Source organism: Leopardus geoffroyi, chromosome E3 (genome assembly GCF_018350155.1).
Source record: "Leopardus geoffroyi isolate Oge1 chromosome E3, O.geoffroyi_Oge1_pat1.0, whole genome shotgun sequence".
Lineage (NCBI taxonomy): Eukaryota > Metazoa > Chordata > Mammalia > Carnivora > Felidae > Leopardus > Leopardus geoffroyi.
Genome location: NC_059340.1, coordinates 4,048,747 through 4,066,867, shown reverse-complemented (window position 1 = coordinate 4,066,867; position 18,121 = coordinate 4,048,747). Strand labels below are relative to the sequence as shown.

The 18,121-nt window shown below is 58.0% G+C and overlaps 2 protein-coding genes and 1 long non-coding RNA gene across 4 annotated transcripts in view; 1 reads left to right on the top strand and 2 right to left on the bottom strand.

Moving 5' to 3' along the window:
* FBXL18 (F-box and leucine rich repeat protein 18) overlaps positions 1 to 15,221 on the top strand; it is an 80,162-nt gene extending 64,941 nt beyond the window's left edge. Inside the window, exons 5-6 of one of the 2 annotated variants that reach the window (XR_006708472.1) lie at positions 7,105 to 7,272; positions 10,496 to 15,221. Coding sequence is in view for 1 of the 2 variants with exons in the window: in XM_045462438.1 (XP_045318394.1) it covers positions 7,105 to 7,183 (79 nt within the window). In the remaining variant the exon portion in view is untranslated. Of the gene's footprint in view, positions 1 to 7,104; positions 7,481 to 10,495 lie in introns of those variants that run through there. The other variant, XM_045462438.1, reaches the window with a different exon arrangement.
* LOC123589816 lies at positions 1,029 to 17,515 on the bottom strand. Its single transcript, XR_006708474.1, has 3 exons — positions 16,841 to 17,515; positions 5,945 to 6,046; positions 1,029 to 1,655 (listed from the first exon to the last, which is right to left on the bottom strand). It is a non-coding gene; the product is annotated as an uncharacterized LOC123589816 (long non-coding RNA).
* Positions 11,868 to 13,867, bottom strand: LOC123589814. The gene is made up of 2 exons (XM_045462444.1): positions 13,047 to 13,867; positions 11,868 to 12,440 (listed from the first exon to the last, which is right to left on the bottom strand). The coding sequence occupies exons 1-2, from the start codon at positions 13,865 to 13,867 to the stop codon at positions 12,155 to 12,157; spliced, it is 1,107 nt and encodes a 368-aa protein (XP_045318400.1). The 3' UTR covers positions 11,868 to 12,154.
* Positions 17,516 to 18,121: the final 606 nt, after the last annotated feature.

Genomic DNA, 18,121 nt, shown 5'->3' with positions numbered 1-18,121 from the left:
TGGGTCGTAGGGTAGTTCTATTCTTAGTTTTTTTGAGGAACCTCCATACTGTTCTCCAGAGTGGCTGCACCAGTTTGCATTCCCACCAGCAATGCAAAAGATATCCTCTCTCTCCGCAGCCTCGCCAACGTCTGTTGTTGCCTGAGTTGTTCATGTGAGCCATTCTGACAGGTGTGAGGTGGTATCTCATTGTGGTCTTGACTTGTATTTCCCTGATGAGGAGTGATGTTGAGCAGTTTTTCACGTGTCGGTTGGCCGTCTGGACGTCTTCTTTGGAGAAGTGTCTATTCATGTCTTTTGCCCATTTCTTCACTGGATTATTTGTTATTTGGGTGTTGAGTTTGAGAGGCTCTTTATAGATTTTGGATACTAACCCTTTATCGTACCTGTCGTTTGCACATATCTTCTCCCACTCCATTGGTTTAGTTTTGCTGATTGTTTCCTTCGCTGTGCAGAAGATTTTTATTTTGATGAGGTCCCAATGGTTCATCTTTGCTTTTGTTTCCCTTGTCTCCGGAGACGTGTTGAGTAAGAAGCTGCTGCGGCCAAGGTCATAGAGGTTTTTGCCTGCTTTCTCCTCGAGGGTTCTGATGGCTTCCTGTCTTACATTGAGGTCTTTCATCCATTTTGAGTTTATTTTTTGTGTCTGGTGTAAGAAAGTGGTCCAGGCTCATTCTTCTGCGTGTCGCTGTCCAGTTTTCCCAGCACCACTTGCTGAAGAGACTGTCTTTCTTCCATTGGATATTCTTTCCTGCTTTGTCAGGATGAGTTGGCCGTACGTTTGTGGGTCCATTCCTGGGCTCTCTATTCTGTTCCATTGATCTCAGTGTCTGTTTTTGTGCCAGTACCGTACTGTCTTGATGACTGCAGCTTCGTAGTACCACTTGAAGTCCGTAAAAAATGTTTTTTAAACGTTTCTCTATTTTTGAGGGACAGAGAGAGAAAGAGTGTGAGTGGGGGTGGGGGCAGAGAGCGCGGGAGACACAGAACCTGAAGCCGGCTCCTGGCCCTGAGCTGTCAGCACAGAGCCCGACGCAGGGCTCGAACCCACGAACCCTGAGATCATGACCTGAGCCCAAGTCGGACGCTTCACCGACTGAGCCACCCAGGTGCCCCTAGAGTGCCCTTCTTGATGGGGACGTGCAGAGAAGGTGCAGGCATGTTTCGGAACTGTCAGTGGCCGGAAAGAACTGTCCACTGGCCGTCTGCACTGGCCTCACGTTCTTCCATTAGCTGGGTCCCTGCTTACCTTCCCGGCCAGGCTCCAAGCTCCTCGCGGTGGATGGTCCAGTGGATGAAGAGGAACAGTGGGGGAATGTGTAAGCCAGGAAGAACACTGACAGGTCGCAGAAGCTGGTCCAGCCGGAATGGGGTGCTGTATTAGCTCCCTAGGGGTGCCCTACACATCACCACACAGTGAGTGGCTCAGAAATCTATTTTCTCTTAATTCCGGAAGCCAGAAGTCCTCGATGACATGCTCCCTCTGGAGGCCCCGGGGGAGAACCCCTCCCGTGCCTTGTCTCCACGTTCCTTGGCAGGCACTGCCACCCTGATGTCTGTCTCTGTGGTCACACAGCCTCCTTCCTCGGTGTGGGCAGCTGTGTCCAAAGCTCCCAGTTCTGATACGAGTAGCAGTCGCTGGATTAGGGCCCACTCTAAAAATCCAGTGGGGGAAAAACAGAATAACGTAGAGTAGAATCGAATCGAATAGGAGAGAAACCCAGTGTGACCGCGTTGGAACTACATTTTAGTTCGAATCGTCTTAATGGCATCTACAAAGACCCTATTTCCAAGTAAGGTCCTACTCTGAGGTTCTGCGGGCGTGAATTTTGGGGAGACACTACTCAACCCAGGAGGGATCTGAGTTGCTCTCCGCCTCGTGGTCCCAGGAAGACGACCCATCTGGTTCCCAACTGTAGGATTTTCCCCCTCCCTTCCTCCCTTCCTCCTTCCTTGTCTCTCTCTCAAAAATAAACACTAAAAAAAAAAAAAAAAACAGAAAGAAATTCTTTCCAGCTGCATCCCATGTTTTACTTTTCTGTTCCTACATGAAAAACCACCCCGGTACTGGTGGCTCAGGACAATGACAATCGTTTATTTTGCTTGTGAATCTGCGACCTGGGCGGATCTTGGAAAGGACCCCTCACCTGCTCCGCGTGGCATCCGCCGGGGGGCTCGTGTGCAGGCCGAGCATGCTTGTAGATGTGGGCTCGTGGCTGGGGGTCCCCATCCACACAGGCTCCTCCACGGCATGGCAGCTAGCTTCCAGGAGCATCACCCCAAGACCCCAAGAGACCAAAACCAGAAGACGCCAGTTTGGAAAGGCCTGGCTCAGACCCTTGGTGATTCTGTCCCATTCTGTCGAGCAGTCATGGAGGGGAGCGGTGGATACCCCACCTTTCTTTTCTCTTTAAGAGGGCTGCTGAACATCCTTGGGGTTTTTTTGTTTTTTTTTTTTTTATGTTTATTTTTGAGAGAGAGAAAGAGAGACAGAGCACAAGACGGGGAGGGGCAGAGAGAGAGAGGAAGACACAGAATCCGAAGCAGGCTCCAGGCTGAGTCATCAGCACAGAGCCCGATGCAGGGCTCGAACTCATGAACCGTGAGGTCATGACCTGAGCCGAAGTCAGACGCTCAACAGACTGAGCCACCCAGGCGCCCTGGAAACCCCGCCTTTCAACAGGAGGGTGTCAAAGGTTCTCAGGGACATGTTCTCACATCACCACCCCCAGGAGGCCAGAGGAGCTGAAGCTGGCGCTTCTGTTTCCCTTTCTCATTTCCTTCGGCACCCCTGCCCCTTCCTTAGGTCTCAAAGAGGGCCCTGGCGTGTCACATCGGCCAGGCGAGGGTGACAACACATGTGGAAAGCAACATGGATGGTTCCGTGTGCCAAACACTCACGTCAATACCCATTTTCAAATGGGAAGACTGAGGCCGATGTGTTCCCGGGGGAAAGGGGTAGAGGTGGGATTTTTTTCCATGGTCATCCGCTTGTATCCCCGTCCTCAGTCCTTAGTGACTTTGGGGACTGTGAGCCATCCAGGCCCCTGCTGCCTGCATCCAGGCTTGGCTTCTAGACACCGGAGCCTCCGTTGCCTGATGCTTGGGGGCGGCCTCCCATTGACGGTGAATCGAACTGACACATAATTTGTACCTTGCGTACAAAGATGCGGTCATTGCCAGAAGAGAACCGAAACCAGCCATGAATAATTCCTGTGCTTTCAACAAAAACACCAATAAAATACAAGTTTGAATAAGTACTACTCAACCTACCCAGGCGTGAAGGGGAAAAGAGATACCTAAACTCATCCAGGCTGGGCTCCTGTGGGCGGAGGTGCTGGGGCCTTGCTCCTTGTGGAGGCTGATGGGACTTGGCTCATGAGTGGGAGGCCAGTCACCTGGGATGGGGGGACCTTGCCTGGCTCTCCCCCCCCCCCCCCCGGGCCCAGCACGACACCTGGGAGCCAGGCAGGCCCTGCTGAGAAGTCTCTAGACCTCAACACAGGCTATTCTTTGGGCCTGGGATGTCTGTCTCTGCCTTCTCCGCCTAGCGAACTTCTATTCATCCTTGAAAACCCTACCCACATTGCATCACTTCCTGTGTTCATTGGGTGGACGTTCGCTGAGCTCTGCTGGGTTGAACGTCGGGGAGAGAATGATAGCAAGGCAGGGGGCCTCCGGTGTGGGCTGTGTTGTGGACTGAATGTGTCCCCCGAAGTTCATCTGTTGGGATCCTAACCCCCAGTGTGATGATATCGGGAGGGGAGGCTTTGGGGAGGTGATTCATTCCTGAAGGCGGAGCCCTCAGGAGTGGGATTAGTGTCCTCAAAAAAGAGGCCCCAGAGAGGCCTCTTGTCCCTTCGGCCGTGTGACCACACAGTGAGAAAACAGCCGTCTGTGAACCATGAAGCTGATTCTCCCCAAACACTGAGTCTGCTGAGGCCTTGATCTTGGACTTTCAGCCTCCAGAGCTGTGAGAGATACATGCCTGGTTGGTTGAGTGCTCGGCCTTTGTCACAGCAGCCCGAGCGGACTGACACGGGCCTCTAGGCTCCAAGGGGTGACTGATGAGTAGCAGACAGTTGTAAGAGGGGGGAGGGGGTCCCTGGGAGGAAACAGCGCGGTCAGAAGGATCCGGGTTCGGGGCGCCTGGGTGGCTCAGTCGGTTGAGCGTCCAACTTCGGCTCAGGTCATGATCTCAGGGTTCGTGGCTTTGAGCCCCGCATCGGGCTCTGTGCTGACAGCTCGGAGCACGGAGCCTGCTTCGGATTCTGTGCCTCCCTCTCTCTCTGCCCCTTCCCACTTACGCTCTGTCTCTCTCTCTCTCTCAAAAATAAATAAACATTATAAAAAAAAAAAAGACCCTTCTCATCACTGTTTTGCCACATAACCTCGGACAAGTCACCTCTCCCTCCTGGGCCTCCGTGTCCGCGTCACAAGACCCTCCCGGTCTTGTTGCCCAGCTACCTCATGGGCAACGGGGGCCCAGCTCTGCTCTGCCAGGGCCCTTGCAGAGTGTGGGACACTCAGGAGGAGGGTTTCTCCTCCTGGCTGAGGGTTGCCTGGGCCCCCCGTGCCTCGCTCGGGGGGGCCCCTGGCGTCACGGCGGCTCTGGGTTGCAACCCCGCAGGTCAGGGCACCCGGAAGGGAATGTGTGCCGAGGGGATGGGGTGGTTTGCCAGCGCTGCCCCTCCAGCACGAGCCCCAGGCTCCCCCTCTGCCTCCTGGAGCGCTGGAGGACCCCACTCCTTCTGAGGGAGTGGCCCCCCTTGTGTCCTGGTGATGGGATGGGGCAGGGGGCCAAGGGCCCAAGGTCGGTGCTGCGGGCTGAATCGTGTGCCCCGTGAAGACATCTGGAAGTGCTGACCTCTGGCAGCTCAGGATGTGGCCTTATTTGGAAATAGGGTCATTGCAGGTGTAATCAGTTAGATGCGGTCCCACTGGAGCACGGCAGGCCTTTAATCAAATATGACTGGTGTCCTTATAAGAGGAGAACGCCACGTGAAGACGGACCCAGAGGGAAGGCAGCCGTGTGACCGTGGCAGCAGTGGCTGGGGGGACCCGGACTCACGCCCAGGAGGGCCGAGGGGCGCCGGTCTCCCCCAGACGCGGGAGAGAGGCTTGGAGCAGACTGTCCACCACAACCCCCAAGAAAGAGCGAACCTTGTTGACACCTTGACTTTGAACTCCTGAACCGTAAGAGAATAAGTGTCTGGTGTCTAAAGCCACCCAGCGAGTAGCTATTGGTCGTGACAGCGACAGGAGAGCCGTGCAGCTGGCTTCGGTCCTGTCATGCTCAAGAAGCATTGGGGCAGTGGCTTGGGGACTGGGCTGGCCACAGCCCAGCTGTGAAGCCATCCTTTCCTGAGCACCTGCTCGGTACCCAGCCATCACCAGCCTCCGGAGGGAGTGAGGTGGCGGTCACCCTGCCGCATGGGCTCCCAGGCCCCCTTGGCTATCAGAACACCTGCCGCTGTTCAGAAAGATGAGGGCATCGGTTGCCATCTGCACGCTCGGCATAGGCATGCACCCGCCCTCCCCTCTGATCCCGGGAAAGGAGTACGTTAGCCCCATTTCACAGACAGGCAAACTGAGGCTCAGAGAGGGAAGCGGCTTTGCCAACATCACAAATGGGTGGCTGGCTCCACAGTCCAGACCGTTTTCTTCTGTGGTCATTCAAGCACCCACCAAGGAGGGTGGCCGGGCGGGGGGTGGGGGTGGGAATAGAACTGAGTTCCAGTCCCAGCTCAGCCCCCCGCGCGTGACCTGGGCGGTCACGCAGCTCTGAGGAGGCTCCTTTCTGCTCACACGTGTCGGCAGTGGATGCTGGCTGTGGGCGTGCCCTGAGCAGAGCCTTCTGTCCCCTGGAGAGACTACTGGGGGCCTCAGCATGTGGGTGGAGCTTCCTAAGTGCGTGGTGGCCTCGGGCAGTCCAGCTTCTCACCTGCTGGCTCAGGGTTCCACGCGAGCCTGGTGTCTCCTCTTCTGACCTCGCTTGGAAGCCACGTGGTGTCACTTGCGCGCATCTTGCTAGAGGACCACGCACCTGGAATGGGAGGAATGTCAGGGTCGCGCTGGAGCAGGGAGACTCTGCGTGGCCATTGTCAGGGGCTCTCGTGTGTCAGAACGGCCACTCGGGAAGGCCGGGCCCCGTGTCCCATAGTGTGGTATTTGATCATCCGGAACTGGAACGGTGGCCCCGGGCGTGCTGGTGCGGGCAGGGTGTCGAGCGCCACAGAGAAAGCGGGGGAGGGGTCAACAGGCAAACTGAGGCTGAGACAGGGAAGTGACTTTGCAAATGTCACTCGTCAAGTAGGCGGCAGGGTCGGGACTTGAACCCAGGAGAGGGGGAGGGGAAGGGGAGGAGAAGGAGCACAAGGTCGGTGGCCGTTGCGAGCGCTGGGGTGACCTTCGGTGACATTCTGCCTCCGGAGCCAGGCCTCGGGATAAATCTGTTCATCGGCCATCCCTCAGGACTCATTCGTCCTTGCCCCTGGAGGAGAGCTCGATGATGGGTAGAGGGGGCACTGCCGTCTGCCTTCTGCCCGGCTCTAGTCCTGTTTCTATCAACTTTCACCACATCCCTTTGGGGAACTGCCTCTTTCTTGCTGCAGATCTGAGGTTGGCCATATCCCACCCCACAGACAAAGCCGGTGCTCCAAGGAGAGGGTAAGGCCAATGGCAAGGGAAGGAAAATGGAGGCGCTGGGGGAGAGTGAGGGGAGAGGCAGGGAGGGAGAAAGGGGGGGCGCCTGGTCCATCCGTGCCTGCCGCTGTTCTATTTCTGGCCTTTCTAGCTGTGGAGCCCAGTATTTTATTTAACATGGTCGGATACTGGGCACCTGGGGGTTCACTTGTTAAGCATCTGTCTGGCTTGGGCTCAGGTCATGATCTCGCGGTCTGTGAGTTCGAGCCCCGCGTCGGGCTCTGTGCTGACAGCTCAGAGCCTGGAGCCTGCTTCGGATTCTGTGTCTCCCTCTCTCTCGGCCCCTCTCCCCACTCACACTCTGTCTCTCTCCCTCTCTCAAAAAATAAATAAACATCAAAAAAAAAAAAAAAAAAAAAAGGTTGGGTACCATGTACTTATATCTCTTTCCTCCTCTAGACCGAGACCCTACCTGGTCTGGCCCCTGTGCTGCTCCGGGGCCCCCTGTGCCTCCTTGTCCTGTGCTCGCCACACTTAACGGTTCTTTGCTGACCAACTGTCCCACTCCCTGGACTGTGAGCTCCCTGAGGGCAGGACTCTGGGCCACCCTGTTTCCCACTTGACCGGGTGAGTACTTGTTAAACAAACTGGAGTGTGTGGCCCCAGGAAAACATTAACCACTAGAAGTGCAGGGACCGCCTGGGACAATCAGAGCACAATCTCCTTGAGGCTGGCAAACCAGGGACCAGCAGGCAGCCTACCAGAGTGTTTCATTTTGGTCAGCACAGTGTTAAAAATAGTGCCAAGGACAGAAACAAAGCAAACAACGATTAAAAACATTTGAAACGGGGGTGGGGGCGGGGGTGGCGCCTGGGTGGCTCAGTCGGTTGAGCATATGACTTCCCCTCAGGTCAGGATCTCGAGGTTCCTGAGTTCGAACCCTGCGTCGGGCTCTGTGCTGACAGCATGGAGCCTGCTTGGGATTCTCGCTCTCCCCCTCTCTCTGCTCCTCCCCCGCTCGTGCTCTTTCTCGAAATTAATAAACTTTAAAAAAAAAAACGCACACATTAAAAACAGGCAAACTTGCACAGACATTCCTCTGAAGATCTACAAATGGCTAATGAGCGCACAAAACGATGCTCACCACCAGTAATCATTAGGGAAATGCAAATCCAAACCACAGTGAGATACCACTGCACACCCGTTAGGATGGCGAGTTAAAAACCAAAAACGCAGCCTGCATATACCACGACAAGCGTTGGCGAGGACGCGAAGAACTCGGAACCCTGTGCGTTGTCGGTGGGAACGTAAGACGGTGCGTTTGCTATGGAAAACGGTACGGAGGTTCCTCCAAATAGCAAACATAAACATACCACATGATCCGTCATTCCTTTTCTGGGTTTACACCCCAAAGAACTGGAAGCGGGGACTCGAAGAGAAATTTGTTGGCAGCAGCCCTGTTCACAGGAGCCAAAAGGTGGAACCCACGTGTCCATCCGCAGATGAACGGATACACAAAATGTGGTCCTAGCCGTACAATGGGGATATTATTCGGCCTTAAAAAGGAAGGCAGTTCTGGCACCTGCTTCAACACGGACGAACCTCGAAGACATTATACTTAGTGGAAGAAGCCAGACGCACAGGGACGAATACCGTAGGATTCCGCTTACGTGGGGCATTCAGGGGAGTCAAGTTCACAGAGACACAAAGCCGGAGGGTGGGTGCCAGGGGGGCTGGGGGAGGGGGTGGGAACTGCTTCATGGGGATGGAGTTTCGGTTTGAGATGAAAAAGTTGCGGCGATGGATGGTGGCAGAGGCTGCAGAGAGTGGGAATGGGCTTAATGCCACCGAGCTCTGCACTCATACATCGTTAAGGTGGTAAACTTCATGTCACGTATATTTTACCACAAGTTTTGTGTATTTATTAGTTTGAGAGAGAGAGAAAGACAGAGTAGGAGTGAGGGGGCAGAGAGAGAGGGAGATGCAGACTCCAAAGCAGGCTCCAGGCTCTGAGCTGTCAGCACAGAACCTGAGGCGGGGCTTGAACTCAGGAACTGCAAGCTTATGACCTGAGCCAAAGTTGGACGCCTAACCGACGGAGCCATCCGGGCGCCCCCAAAATAAAATCTTAAAAAAAAAAAGTTAACAGATAGGGAGATGTCCCGTTCCAGCTGTGGTGGACATCACCTGTGCTCACCCGTCTTTGGTTTTCCTCTCCTTCCTGGGCACAGGGGACGGTGGTGGGGGGGGGGGGGGGGAGCCACCTTCCAGCACCATTGAGTTGGGTGTGGTCACGTGGGTGGGAAGCAGCGTGTAACATTTCCGGGCTCTCGCAGTAAAACCCCAGTGCGGCGACCCTCCCTTCCCTGTGATTGTCTCAGATCGAGGTGAATTGAATCTAAGTGCTTGGGGGCTTCATGGAGGTCAGCTGCCCTGGAGCATCGCCTAGGCTCAGAGCAAACAACCCGTCAGGGAGAATAGATTTGTATGCGTTGCGCTCAGCCTTTGAGATGGTGGGGATTTTTGTCACTGCTGGATAACCTACCTCGTTCTAACGGACACACCGGCTTGCCCCGGTACCCTTGGGGACCACTGGCCGGGACTGTGACAGATTGCCCTCTCTAGATGCTTTCTGACTTTTGCTCATTTCTTTCCTGCCTGACTCCTGTGGGCACTTAAACGCGGGATGGTGTATGAGTGCGCTAGGGCCGCCGCGACAAAGGACCACAACGTGGGTGGCTGAAACAACCGAAATTCACGGTCTCTCAGTCCTGGAGGCCAGAAGCCCAAGGTCAAGGTGTGGGCAGAGTGGCTTCCTTTAGGGACTGTGAGGGTGTCTGGTTCAGGCCTCTCCCTTCGTCTCGCGGATGGCCGGCCGTCTCTTGTCTTTTTAGCCTTCCCTCTGTATCTGTCTGTGACTCCTTTATATAAGGGCCCGGGGAATACTGGATTAGGGGCCCACCCTACTCCAGGATGACCTCACCTTAACCACTTATATCTGCAAGGACACTGTTTCCAAACAAGGTCACGCTTTGAGGTACTGGGGCTAGGACCCGAATATAGGAATTTGGGGGGTAATCAACCCACAGCAGATGGCCCCCAACAGGAGGGCTGAGGGCTGGATGGAGCCGGGCCAGGTGAGCAGGGCTGGAAAGGGGAGTGTGAGGGAGCACCAGGAACTTCCGGCAGAAGGAACTGAGTGAGCAGGCCTTTCTGGCAGGGGTGGCTCTAGAAGATTCTTAAGAGACTCCCTGTGGCCACAGAAGGTGTGGGAGTGCACGCGTGTGTGTTGGGTGCTGCCTCCCACTCATCTCCAGGGTGGAGACAGGCCAAGACACGCGGAGAAAGTGGAGAGAGGCAGGAAGGGGGCGCCTGTCAAGTTTGATCTTCAGGGTTTGTTTTCGACTTTATGCTGACTCTAGAAATGAATCCACATGGGGGTGGGGGCGAGAGAAAGGCAGAGAGGAGAGGGAAGCTTTCAAAGCTGTAGCCATGGGAAATGTTTTTATTTTCTGCTTGAAAGAAAATGCCAAAGAAGAATAAAAAAAAAAAAAAGGGGGGGAGGAGGGAGGTGAAGAGAGACCCAGTGTGTGTGTGTGTGTGTGTGTGTGTGTGTGTGTGCACGCAAGTGCGTGTAAAAAAGAGACAGAGATAGAGGTCCTGGGAGCCACTCCCCAGGAGACCTGGGAAGAAGGTGCTGCTGTCCCCTCCCTGGAGATGCCACCAAGGGTCATGGAGCACCAGTGAGGAGCACGGAAGGCCGAGAGCTGGGCAGAAACCTGTTTGGCTTGCTTGTTGCTACCCAGACTGGGTGACCTTAGGAAGATCACCCCATATCTCTGGGTTGCAGGGACCCTTTGGACCAGTGTGTCTCTGACCCGGGCACAGACGCAGAGGACAGATGGCGTGTGGAAGCAGCAGCAAGAACACCTATTGGAGCACTCAGAGATTGGGGGTGTGTATGTGTGTGTCAGAAACCAGAAGACTCCGAGGGAGATGGGAATGATTCTCCAGGTGCGTCCTGAGCCAGAACCTACAGCAGGTATGGGGCACCCACGGCCAGCTCTCTTGAACTCCCGACCCGGCCCCCTCCAACCCTGGAATGTGGAATGTGCTCCCTACCCCAGGTCAAAAGGACTCCCACCGACCTCTGACCTCTGTCGCCCGCCCCTGGGGGATTGATGAGGAAGGGCTGTAAAGGGGGCGGCAGGGTGGCTTAGCGTGGTTCCCTTGGTTCTCTGTTCTCATGGCTGGTCAGTCAGGCCTGGGGCCCCCCATTTGTATCCCATCTCCTTGCCTGGCTTAGATGGCTGCCACTTCTTAGCCGTGGGAGCTCGTCCCTACTCCTTGGGGTTCTCATCTGTTAAATGGGCACTACGGTACCAAAGTCAGAGGGGCTGTCAAAGCTGGCATGACGCAGGGGCCAGTTTGCATCAAAAGAAATCTCCGAACTGGAAAAGAAGCAAACTGGGAGTTTTCTGCCACGGAAGGGGATGGGCGGGCCTGGGTCTGCAGGGGCAGAGCGGGTCAGGGTAGCAGGAGGGGACAGAGGTACCTCTGGGGTCAGGGCTGCGGTGGAAATTTGCTCCTGAGATGTGGACGCACACAGGCCCGCCGGGGAGGTGCCTGGGGCGGGCTTCAGAGGCCCCAACACAGCTGGAGACTGGCAACCGAAGTGAACCCCTAAAGACCAGGCAGGAGGCAGCCCCCGCCCCCCAGGGCTCTGACTCCCCTCCACACGCGCTGCCAAGCCCTCCATTAGTCACCCTGGCACTGACATACATAAATCCATTAGTCACACCCGCACAAACTTGCCTGCAGACTACACCCAGGCACACCCAGACAAAGGAGGCCCCCAAAGATGCCTTGTTCATCCTAGAACAGTGCCTAAAACAGTGTGGGCGCCCACGCAATTAATGGGCAGGCGGTCAGCCTCCCCCAAAGCAACCAGCACCCACAATAACCCCTGCCAACCAGGCGCTTCCAGCCCCCCCAGATAACCACCGCCCCCCAATTCCAAACCTTCCCCCTACCCTCTGAGCACACAAGTACCACAATAACCGCCCACAAATGCCCTTGGCCATCCCTCTTCCGCCTCTCTCTGGAGGGGGGGGGGGCGCGGCTGGCCCCGTGGCCCTCTCCCCACCGCTGTCCTCGGAGGGGTCTGAGCAGGAAAACCACTCCCCAAGGTCAGCAGAGCTCTTCAGCAGGCGGCCCCGGGAGCTGATTTATTGGCGGTTTATTTGGAGAAACGCTATCGCTCTCGGATTCCGGAGGGGGGGAAAAAAACACGCTCGTGGTGGACTTTAACCTTGGGCTGAAACCGCAGAGCTTTGTTTTCGGAGACGCTTCCTGGGGCGCCTCGGCGGGGGCCGGGGCCGAGGCGGGGAGGCACGGCCGGAATGCGGCTGGGCAGCCTCATCCGCTCCCGGGCGGCGGGGCGAGCGCTCGAATTCCTCCGGGCCCTGCCGAAGCCCTCGCGATCCTTCCGAATGTGCTTCTAGAAATTCTAGGAAGGAGCGAAGCTCCCACAGTAAGATCGTTTCGGGCCGGGCCGAGGTTTCCAAACCTTCCACCTCCGGCATCTGCCCCGGGGCCGTTGCAGTTGTGTCACTGGCACGGTGAGGGGGAGGTGCCTACGAGGGGGTGAAGGCCTCCCCCTCTCTCGGCTGTCCCCACCGAAGTCCCGAGCAAAGAGCAAAGACCATTTGGAGGTGATTGTCCCTGATCTGGCGCGTGGCCTGCTCTGCTCGGCTGATGCGAGGTACCCGCCAGAAGGCTTGTTCCCCGCCCCTCTGGCAAAGAGACAAACAATGCTGGTGACATTAAGAGTTATTATCGTAAATTCACCTTCTCTGGGTCTGCCCTCCGGGTGCTCCGTGACTGCTCAGGTAGAAAGACCACCACCCCTACCAGGCTGCCACCAGCGCTCCACCAATTCCTGCTTTCCCGATGGTTCGGCTATAGACGCCAAAGCTGGTGGCGGATAGGGGTGCCGACTGGGAGGCGAAAAGTCCAGGGTATCCCTGGCATAAAGGGAGAAATGGGCTGGCGCGGGGTGGGGAGGTACACGAGCCCCCCCTCCGGGCCCGGCTACCGCAGACACCCTGCTTGGTCCTCATCCCGCATGCACACACACACACACACACACACACACACACAAGCCCACCTCCCCTATATCGTGCGCCTGCAGAGGACTCTTGAGGGCAGAACGATGGCGTGGGATTAAAGCAGGGTCTTCGGAGAGGAGCATGCTGGCTGAGATCTGAAAAGGCACTCTGATCCTAACCCTGGCGTCACCCCTTAACGGTGCGGGAGTTGGGCTCAAGCCGGTGGCCGTGTGCCCATTCCAGCCTCAACGAACCTTCCTAGGAGTAAGTGCCTGGCCCTGGTACCCCTACCCCAGGCGGAGATCCAGTGAGGCCCGGGCAGCCTCAGGGTCCAGCAACCTCGGGGATGGAAGGCGGTGGCACAGAACGGGGCGAGGCTGTTCCCTCTCTTTGGCGAATGGGGACGCTCCGGCCTTGACTCCCCGCGCCGCTCCAGGGAACCCCAGGCCATGGCGGGGAGAGCAGGGCGCCCAGTGCAGCCCGGGATGCCAGGGCGGCCAGGAGCACCGGCGTGTGAGCGACGGGAAGGAGGTCCCGCATGAAGATTTATGACCGCATCCGGCCCCCTGTGCACCGAGCACGTCTCCGACCTCTCCGAGACAAACAGTGGAATGGAAGACCCGACCCGGGCCGGGGAAAGCGGCCAGGGCCGGAGGCGGAGCCGAGACGCGCCGGGATCCTCCGGGCCGAGCCTGCTGCTTCAGCCCTGGCTCTGCCCACCCAGCGCTCTTGTCCCTGCCGCGTTCGGGCTTGGGCGCCGCGTCCTTGGTCTTCCTGGAGGGTCGGGACCCCTCTTGGCTGGGCTGGCTGAACCTCGGCTCGGCGCCGAATAGTGGCTGAGCCAGTCGCAGCACCAGAGGGATGGCGAGAATGCATGTCCCGGGCGCAGCCTCTCCGGGTTTTCGCGGTGCCCGGGCCGGGAGCTCCCTGGTTGCCAGACCCGGGACCTGGAAAACTGGCGCTTTTAAGCCCCAGATCCGTCCAGGGCTTCCCGAGCTGGTGGCAGAGGCCGGCGAACGCCCGAGGTCCCTTTCACCAAGCAGCTGGCACAGCGAGGGAACTGAGGTCCCCACCGGGAAGGCGGTTTGGGGAGACGGGTGGTGGTGGCTCATATGTCTTCGCCTACGAAAGGATGCCCATTTTCTTCCCGGGAAGGGTAAGGGGAGAATGTATTCAGGCGGCCAGCAACACCAGGGTTCCAGAAAGAGTCGGGTTCAGCCCTGAAAAGAACAGAGTTGACCAAGGCGCGGGGCTGTGCCTCCGCGACAAAGGCGCGGCCGAGGAGAACCGGACTCAAAGTTGGCCTGTCCTTTGGTTTTAAAACAAAGGGGAATAATAATTTTGTCAGTGGGGCCTCGTGCACGGAGCCGGAGGCCTAGAACACACAAAAGGCCTCGGCTCCGGCGGCCCAGGCTGGCCGTGGACAAGAGCGCGGGCCTGGGCAGGCTCTCCGGGAACTGAGGTTCAAGTTGCGAGGAGGTCCCCCCTCCAGCCGATTTTCCGCCCAGTCAGTACAAAACACACACACACACACACACACACACTGCGTCAACACACTTTTTGGCCAAGGATCCCGCCGGGTAAACACAAGTATGTGGCGGGGGGGTGGGGGGAGAAGGGGGAGGCGGAAGATGGCGGCCAGACCCGGGCGGACCGCGGACCGGGCGCCTCCTACCCGCCCCGCGCAGGGCGCCCGGCCGGGCTTTGACATCTCAGTGTGGTCCGCCGGAGCGGGCAGGGTGCTTCCGCAGACCCCGAAGCTTGGCAAGGGATTCCCCAGAGGTGCCCGACGACCGGCGGCGGGGGTCTGCGACGGAGCCCGGCTGCGCCCACCACTCGGCCTGGGATCCGTCCCCACCCCCCCCACCCCCGCCCCAAGATGGCTCCCGGCCGCTGTTTACCCAGCGACTGCGGGGGCGCCGGGGCGCGGGGCCCGGCGGGCGGGGGCGAGGGGGCGGCAAAGACAAGGGCGCGCACCGATCGGCCGGGGCGGGCGGCTCCTCGGCGGGGCCCGCTGCGCCCCCACGAACGCCGCGCTCGGAGAGCCGGCGCTGGCAGGCCGTCCTGCGCACCCCGCGGCCAGGACCCGGGAGCAGCTGCCTCCGTGTCCCCAGGCCCGGCGCCCGGCCGGGCTCCGGAGGCGACCCGCGCGGCCGCGGGTGTGAGTGTGTGCCGGGAGGGCGGCGCGAGGGGGCTGGGGCCCACAAAGGCCCAGGAGGAGGGGGCAGGCGGAGGGGGGGGGGTCTCGCCTGCCCCGAACCTCGACCCTAATGAAATGCAGGCTCGGATCGCCACGCAGAGAAAGGCACATACTTGGAAAATGCAAACGCCATTGGCAAATGCAGGGCAAACAGGCAGAATTTTTATTAGCAACTAAATGATTTATGGCACACATACCCCGCCATCACAATTACGGCGTCTTGGAGCATCCAGGGGTGAAAACATTAAACATTTATAAAAATCGGCTTTGTTTTTTTCCGCCCCTCAAGTCCTTTGTATTCCCCACCTCAACTTTCTCAAGATGTATTTTGCTTGAGCTATACGAAGATTAAAACAAAACATTCCAGATCAAGGGCGGGGATAATGGGGTGGGGGATCAAGGTCTGGGCTCCGAATCTTGGAGGGCAACCAGGGGGGGTGGGGAAACGATGGGGGCTCAGGCGTGGGAGGGCTTATTAGGGACCCACAAAGGCTTTCGGATAAGGTTCAAGGATGCTAGGCGCCTACCCGGGCTGCGCCCCCACGCACAGCCCCTTCCCCCTGCCTTGGCTTCTAGCAGCCCCGCGCAGCTCAACTGCATTTATTTCTGCAGTCAACCCCCTCCCCCAAGGCACACAAGACACAATACCTCCTTTCTCTAACCCCCCTCTCCTCTCCGTCTTTGCTCCTGGCCGTTCCGGGGCCGCACCGGGAACCTCCCGCCGCCCCGGCCGCCACTGAGACCTTCGCGCGGACACCGCCGCTGTTCCCCTCGGCTCCGGCTATTTTCGTTCCTTTCTTTACTTCTCACTCCTCCCTCCTCCCCCTGCGGAGCTCCAGCTTCCAAAAGAGGGCAGCCTCGAAACCAGCGCAGAGGCTCCTGCAGGGCAACTTGAAACTGCCCTCAAGAGGCTGAACTTTTTTCCTCAAATTTATACTGGAATTAAATTAGACACCCCCAGTTCGCTTTCTCCAAGCCTACCCCTCCCCGTCCGTTTTCTTCTAAAAGTGGAGAAAAGAAAATAGAACGGACGGGCGCCAACTAGCTCATTTTCCCCCCTCCAGAAAAGTTGCTTAAAAATGGATTAAAAAAAAAAAAAAAAAAAAAAACCAGCGATGCGAAAACGCTGAGTCCGCAGCGCAGGGCGAAAGAGCGGGCTTCTCTTGTTTTAATTAAAATCTAATCACCGCGGTTGCTCTCCGAGGCAGGATCGGCAAGGATTTCTGCCCCTCCAAGCTTCCATTTGAGGGTACGTAATGCCCAGCCGGGCATGGGTCCCTGCGGGGCTGCAGAGAGAGGGTGCGGGGCCCCCAGGGCGGCCCCTCCGACCGCGTCCGCAGTCCTTGCGCCCGCAGCCAAGTAGGTTGCCGCGGGCAGCTCCCGGCGACTCCACTCAGAAAGGATTTTGCTGAAAGCGCAAAATAAAAGTACAAAGTCTGGGGGATTGGTGCTCCCCTCCCCCTTCGGCCGCCGCGGCCAGCCAAGCACTTTTTGGGCTTGGCTTCTGCTTCCTCTGAGCTCAACAGATTTTTTTTTTCCCGGTCTCGCCCTCCCTGGAGGGGGCGCGGCGGATGGAAGGCGAGAGAGGCCCCCAGCCAAGAGGTTTTTAATATTACACTTTAATAGGTTTCAGAAGGCCCCGTGGAGAAATGCTAATAGGCTGAAATGTCAGAATCGAGAGGGAGTCAGTTCGCGCTCAGCCGATCTAATCCTTTTTTCTGCTCTGATTTTTTTTGGGGGGGAGGGGTGGGGAGAGCCCACGCAAAGAAAGGCTTTGGGGAAGGGCGCGCGGTGCAAAGCGCCACAGCCCCGGCCGGGGCCGAGCGGGGGGTGCGCCCTGGCCCGCGTTTCTATAGGAACCCCTTTTAGAAGATTAGAGACTCACCCGCTACCCGCCGCCGCGGCCTCTCCAAAATATTAATCAGTAACCATCTGACACAGGGTTTCAGGGAGGGACCCGCAGGCCGGGGCTAGGAAAACGGCCTTCACGCCTGCCCATCCCACCCAACCGCGCTGCTGGGGGAAAAGGAATGAATCGCTGCTTTGTTTTAAAAGGGGGAGTAAAAAAGGGAAAAAAGCAGCCCTTGTCTGTTTTGGCGTCTCCACCGCGCATTCTAGAAGGCGCGCCCCAGGGGAGGTAGGGGGCCGGGGCCCGGGCGCGGGGTGCTGCCCGCCGGGCCCCAGACCCTTCCCGGCTCGCTCGGCTTGTCACCTCCTCCTGCGAGCAGGAAGCTGACAGGCGGCCCATTAAACCGCGCCTTGCAAAGCCCTGGATTGCGGCGACAACCATCTTCCTCTATTTTGATCACTCAGCCTAGACGCCGGGGGAGGGGGTAGGAAGAGGGAGGAGAGGGAGGAAGGGGGGGGTTCGAGCTGGTGGAGGGGGAGGGCTGCCTAGAAACGGCCGGGAAAAATTCTCACCACCAGTTTTGATCATTCAGCCCCGCCGTGGGGAGCCTGGAAACTGCTGGAGCCCCTAGGTCCGTAATTGGTTTTATAGGAATGGCTGAGGGCCAAGGTGTTTACATGCGTGTGATTGGCGGTACGCGCGGCCAATGGATGGCGGCCGGGGGCTGGCCTGGGGGGGGGAGGCGGGCGCCCGGGAACAATGCGTGTTTCTTCGCTGGAGAGTACTCCCCTCCCCCAGCTGCCCCCTCCCCCCTCCGGCTTTTTTTTTTTTTTTTTTTTTTTTTTTTAGATCCAGCGAGAGGAACTTGAAAGGGGGGTTGTGTAATGTACCTTTTCCAATCCCGGGCTGTATATGGAGATTTGGGATTCTTTAAACCGGCGCTACCTGGATTTTATTAAAAAGCGGGGAGCTCGGCGGGAGGAAAGCTGGCTTTTCCGGGGGCTGCGGGAGCCGGGCCGCGGGAGGGCGGAGGAGTTGGCGCGCCGAGCGCTCGGCCCGGGGAGCGGTTTTCTACCAAAAAAAGGAAAGGCGGGCAAAAAGTGTGAGGCGGCTGCGGGTGGCGAAGGGGAGCAGCAGCCGCGGGATGGCGGGCAGCACGGGCGCCTAGCCGCGCCGGGAGCCGGGGCCACCACCGGAGTCGCCGTCGCCGGAGCCCAGAGCCGGGAGCCCCGCCGCGCCAGGTACGCTGCCGGGCCGCCCGTCCGTCCCTGGCCGGGCGCGAAGGTCTCCAAACTTCTTCATCTGACCCCCCACCCC

Excerpts from the sequence above, each read along its gene's own strand:
- LOC123589814 (XM_045462444.1), bottom strand. The coding sequence starts at position 13,867 with ATGAGCCACCACCACCCGTCTCCCCAAACCGCCTTCCCGGTGGGGACC. Across the intron at positions 12,441-13,046 it reads TCACTGGATCTCCGCCTGGG|AGGGGCGGGGAACAAGCCTT; the intron begins GTAGGGGTACCA and ends TCTCTTTGCCAG.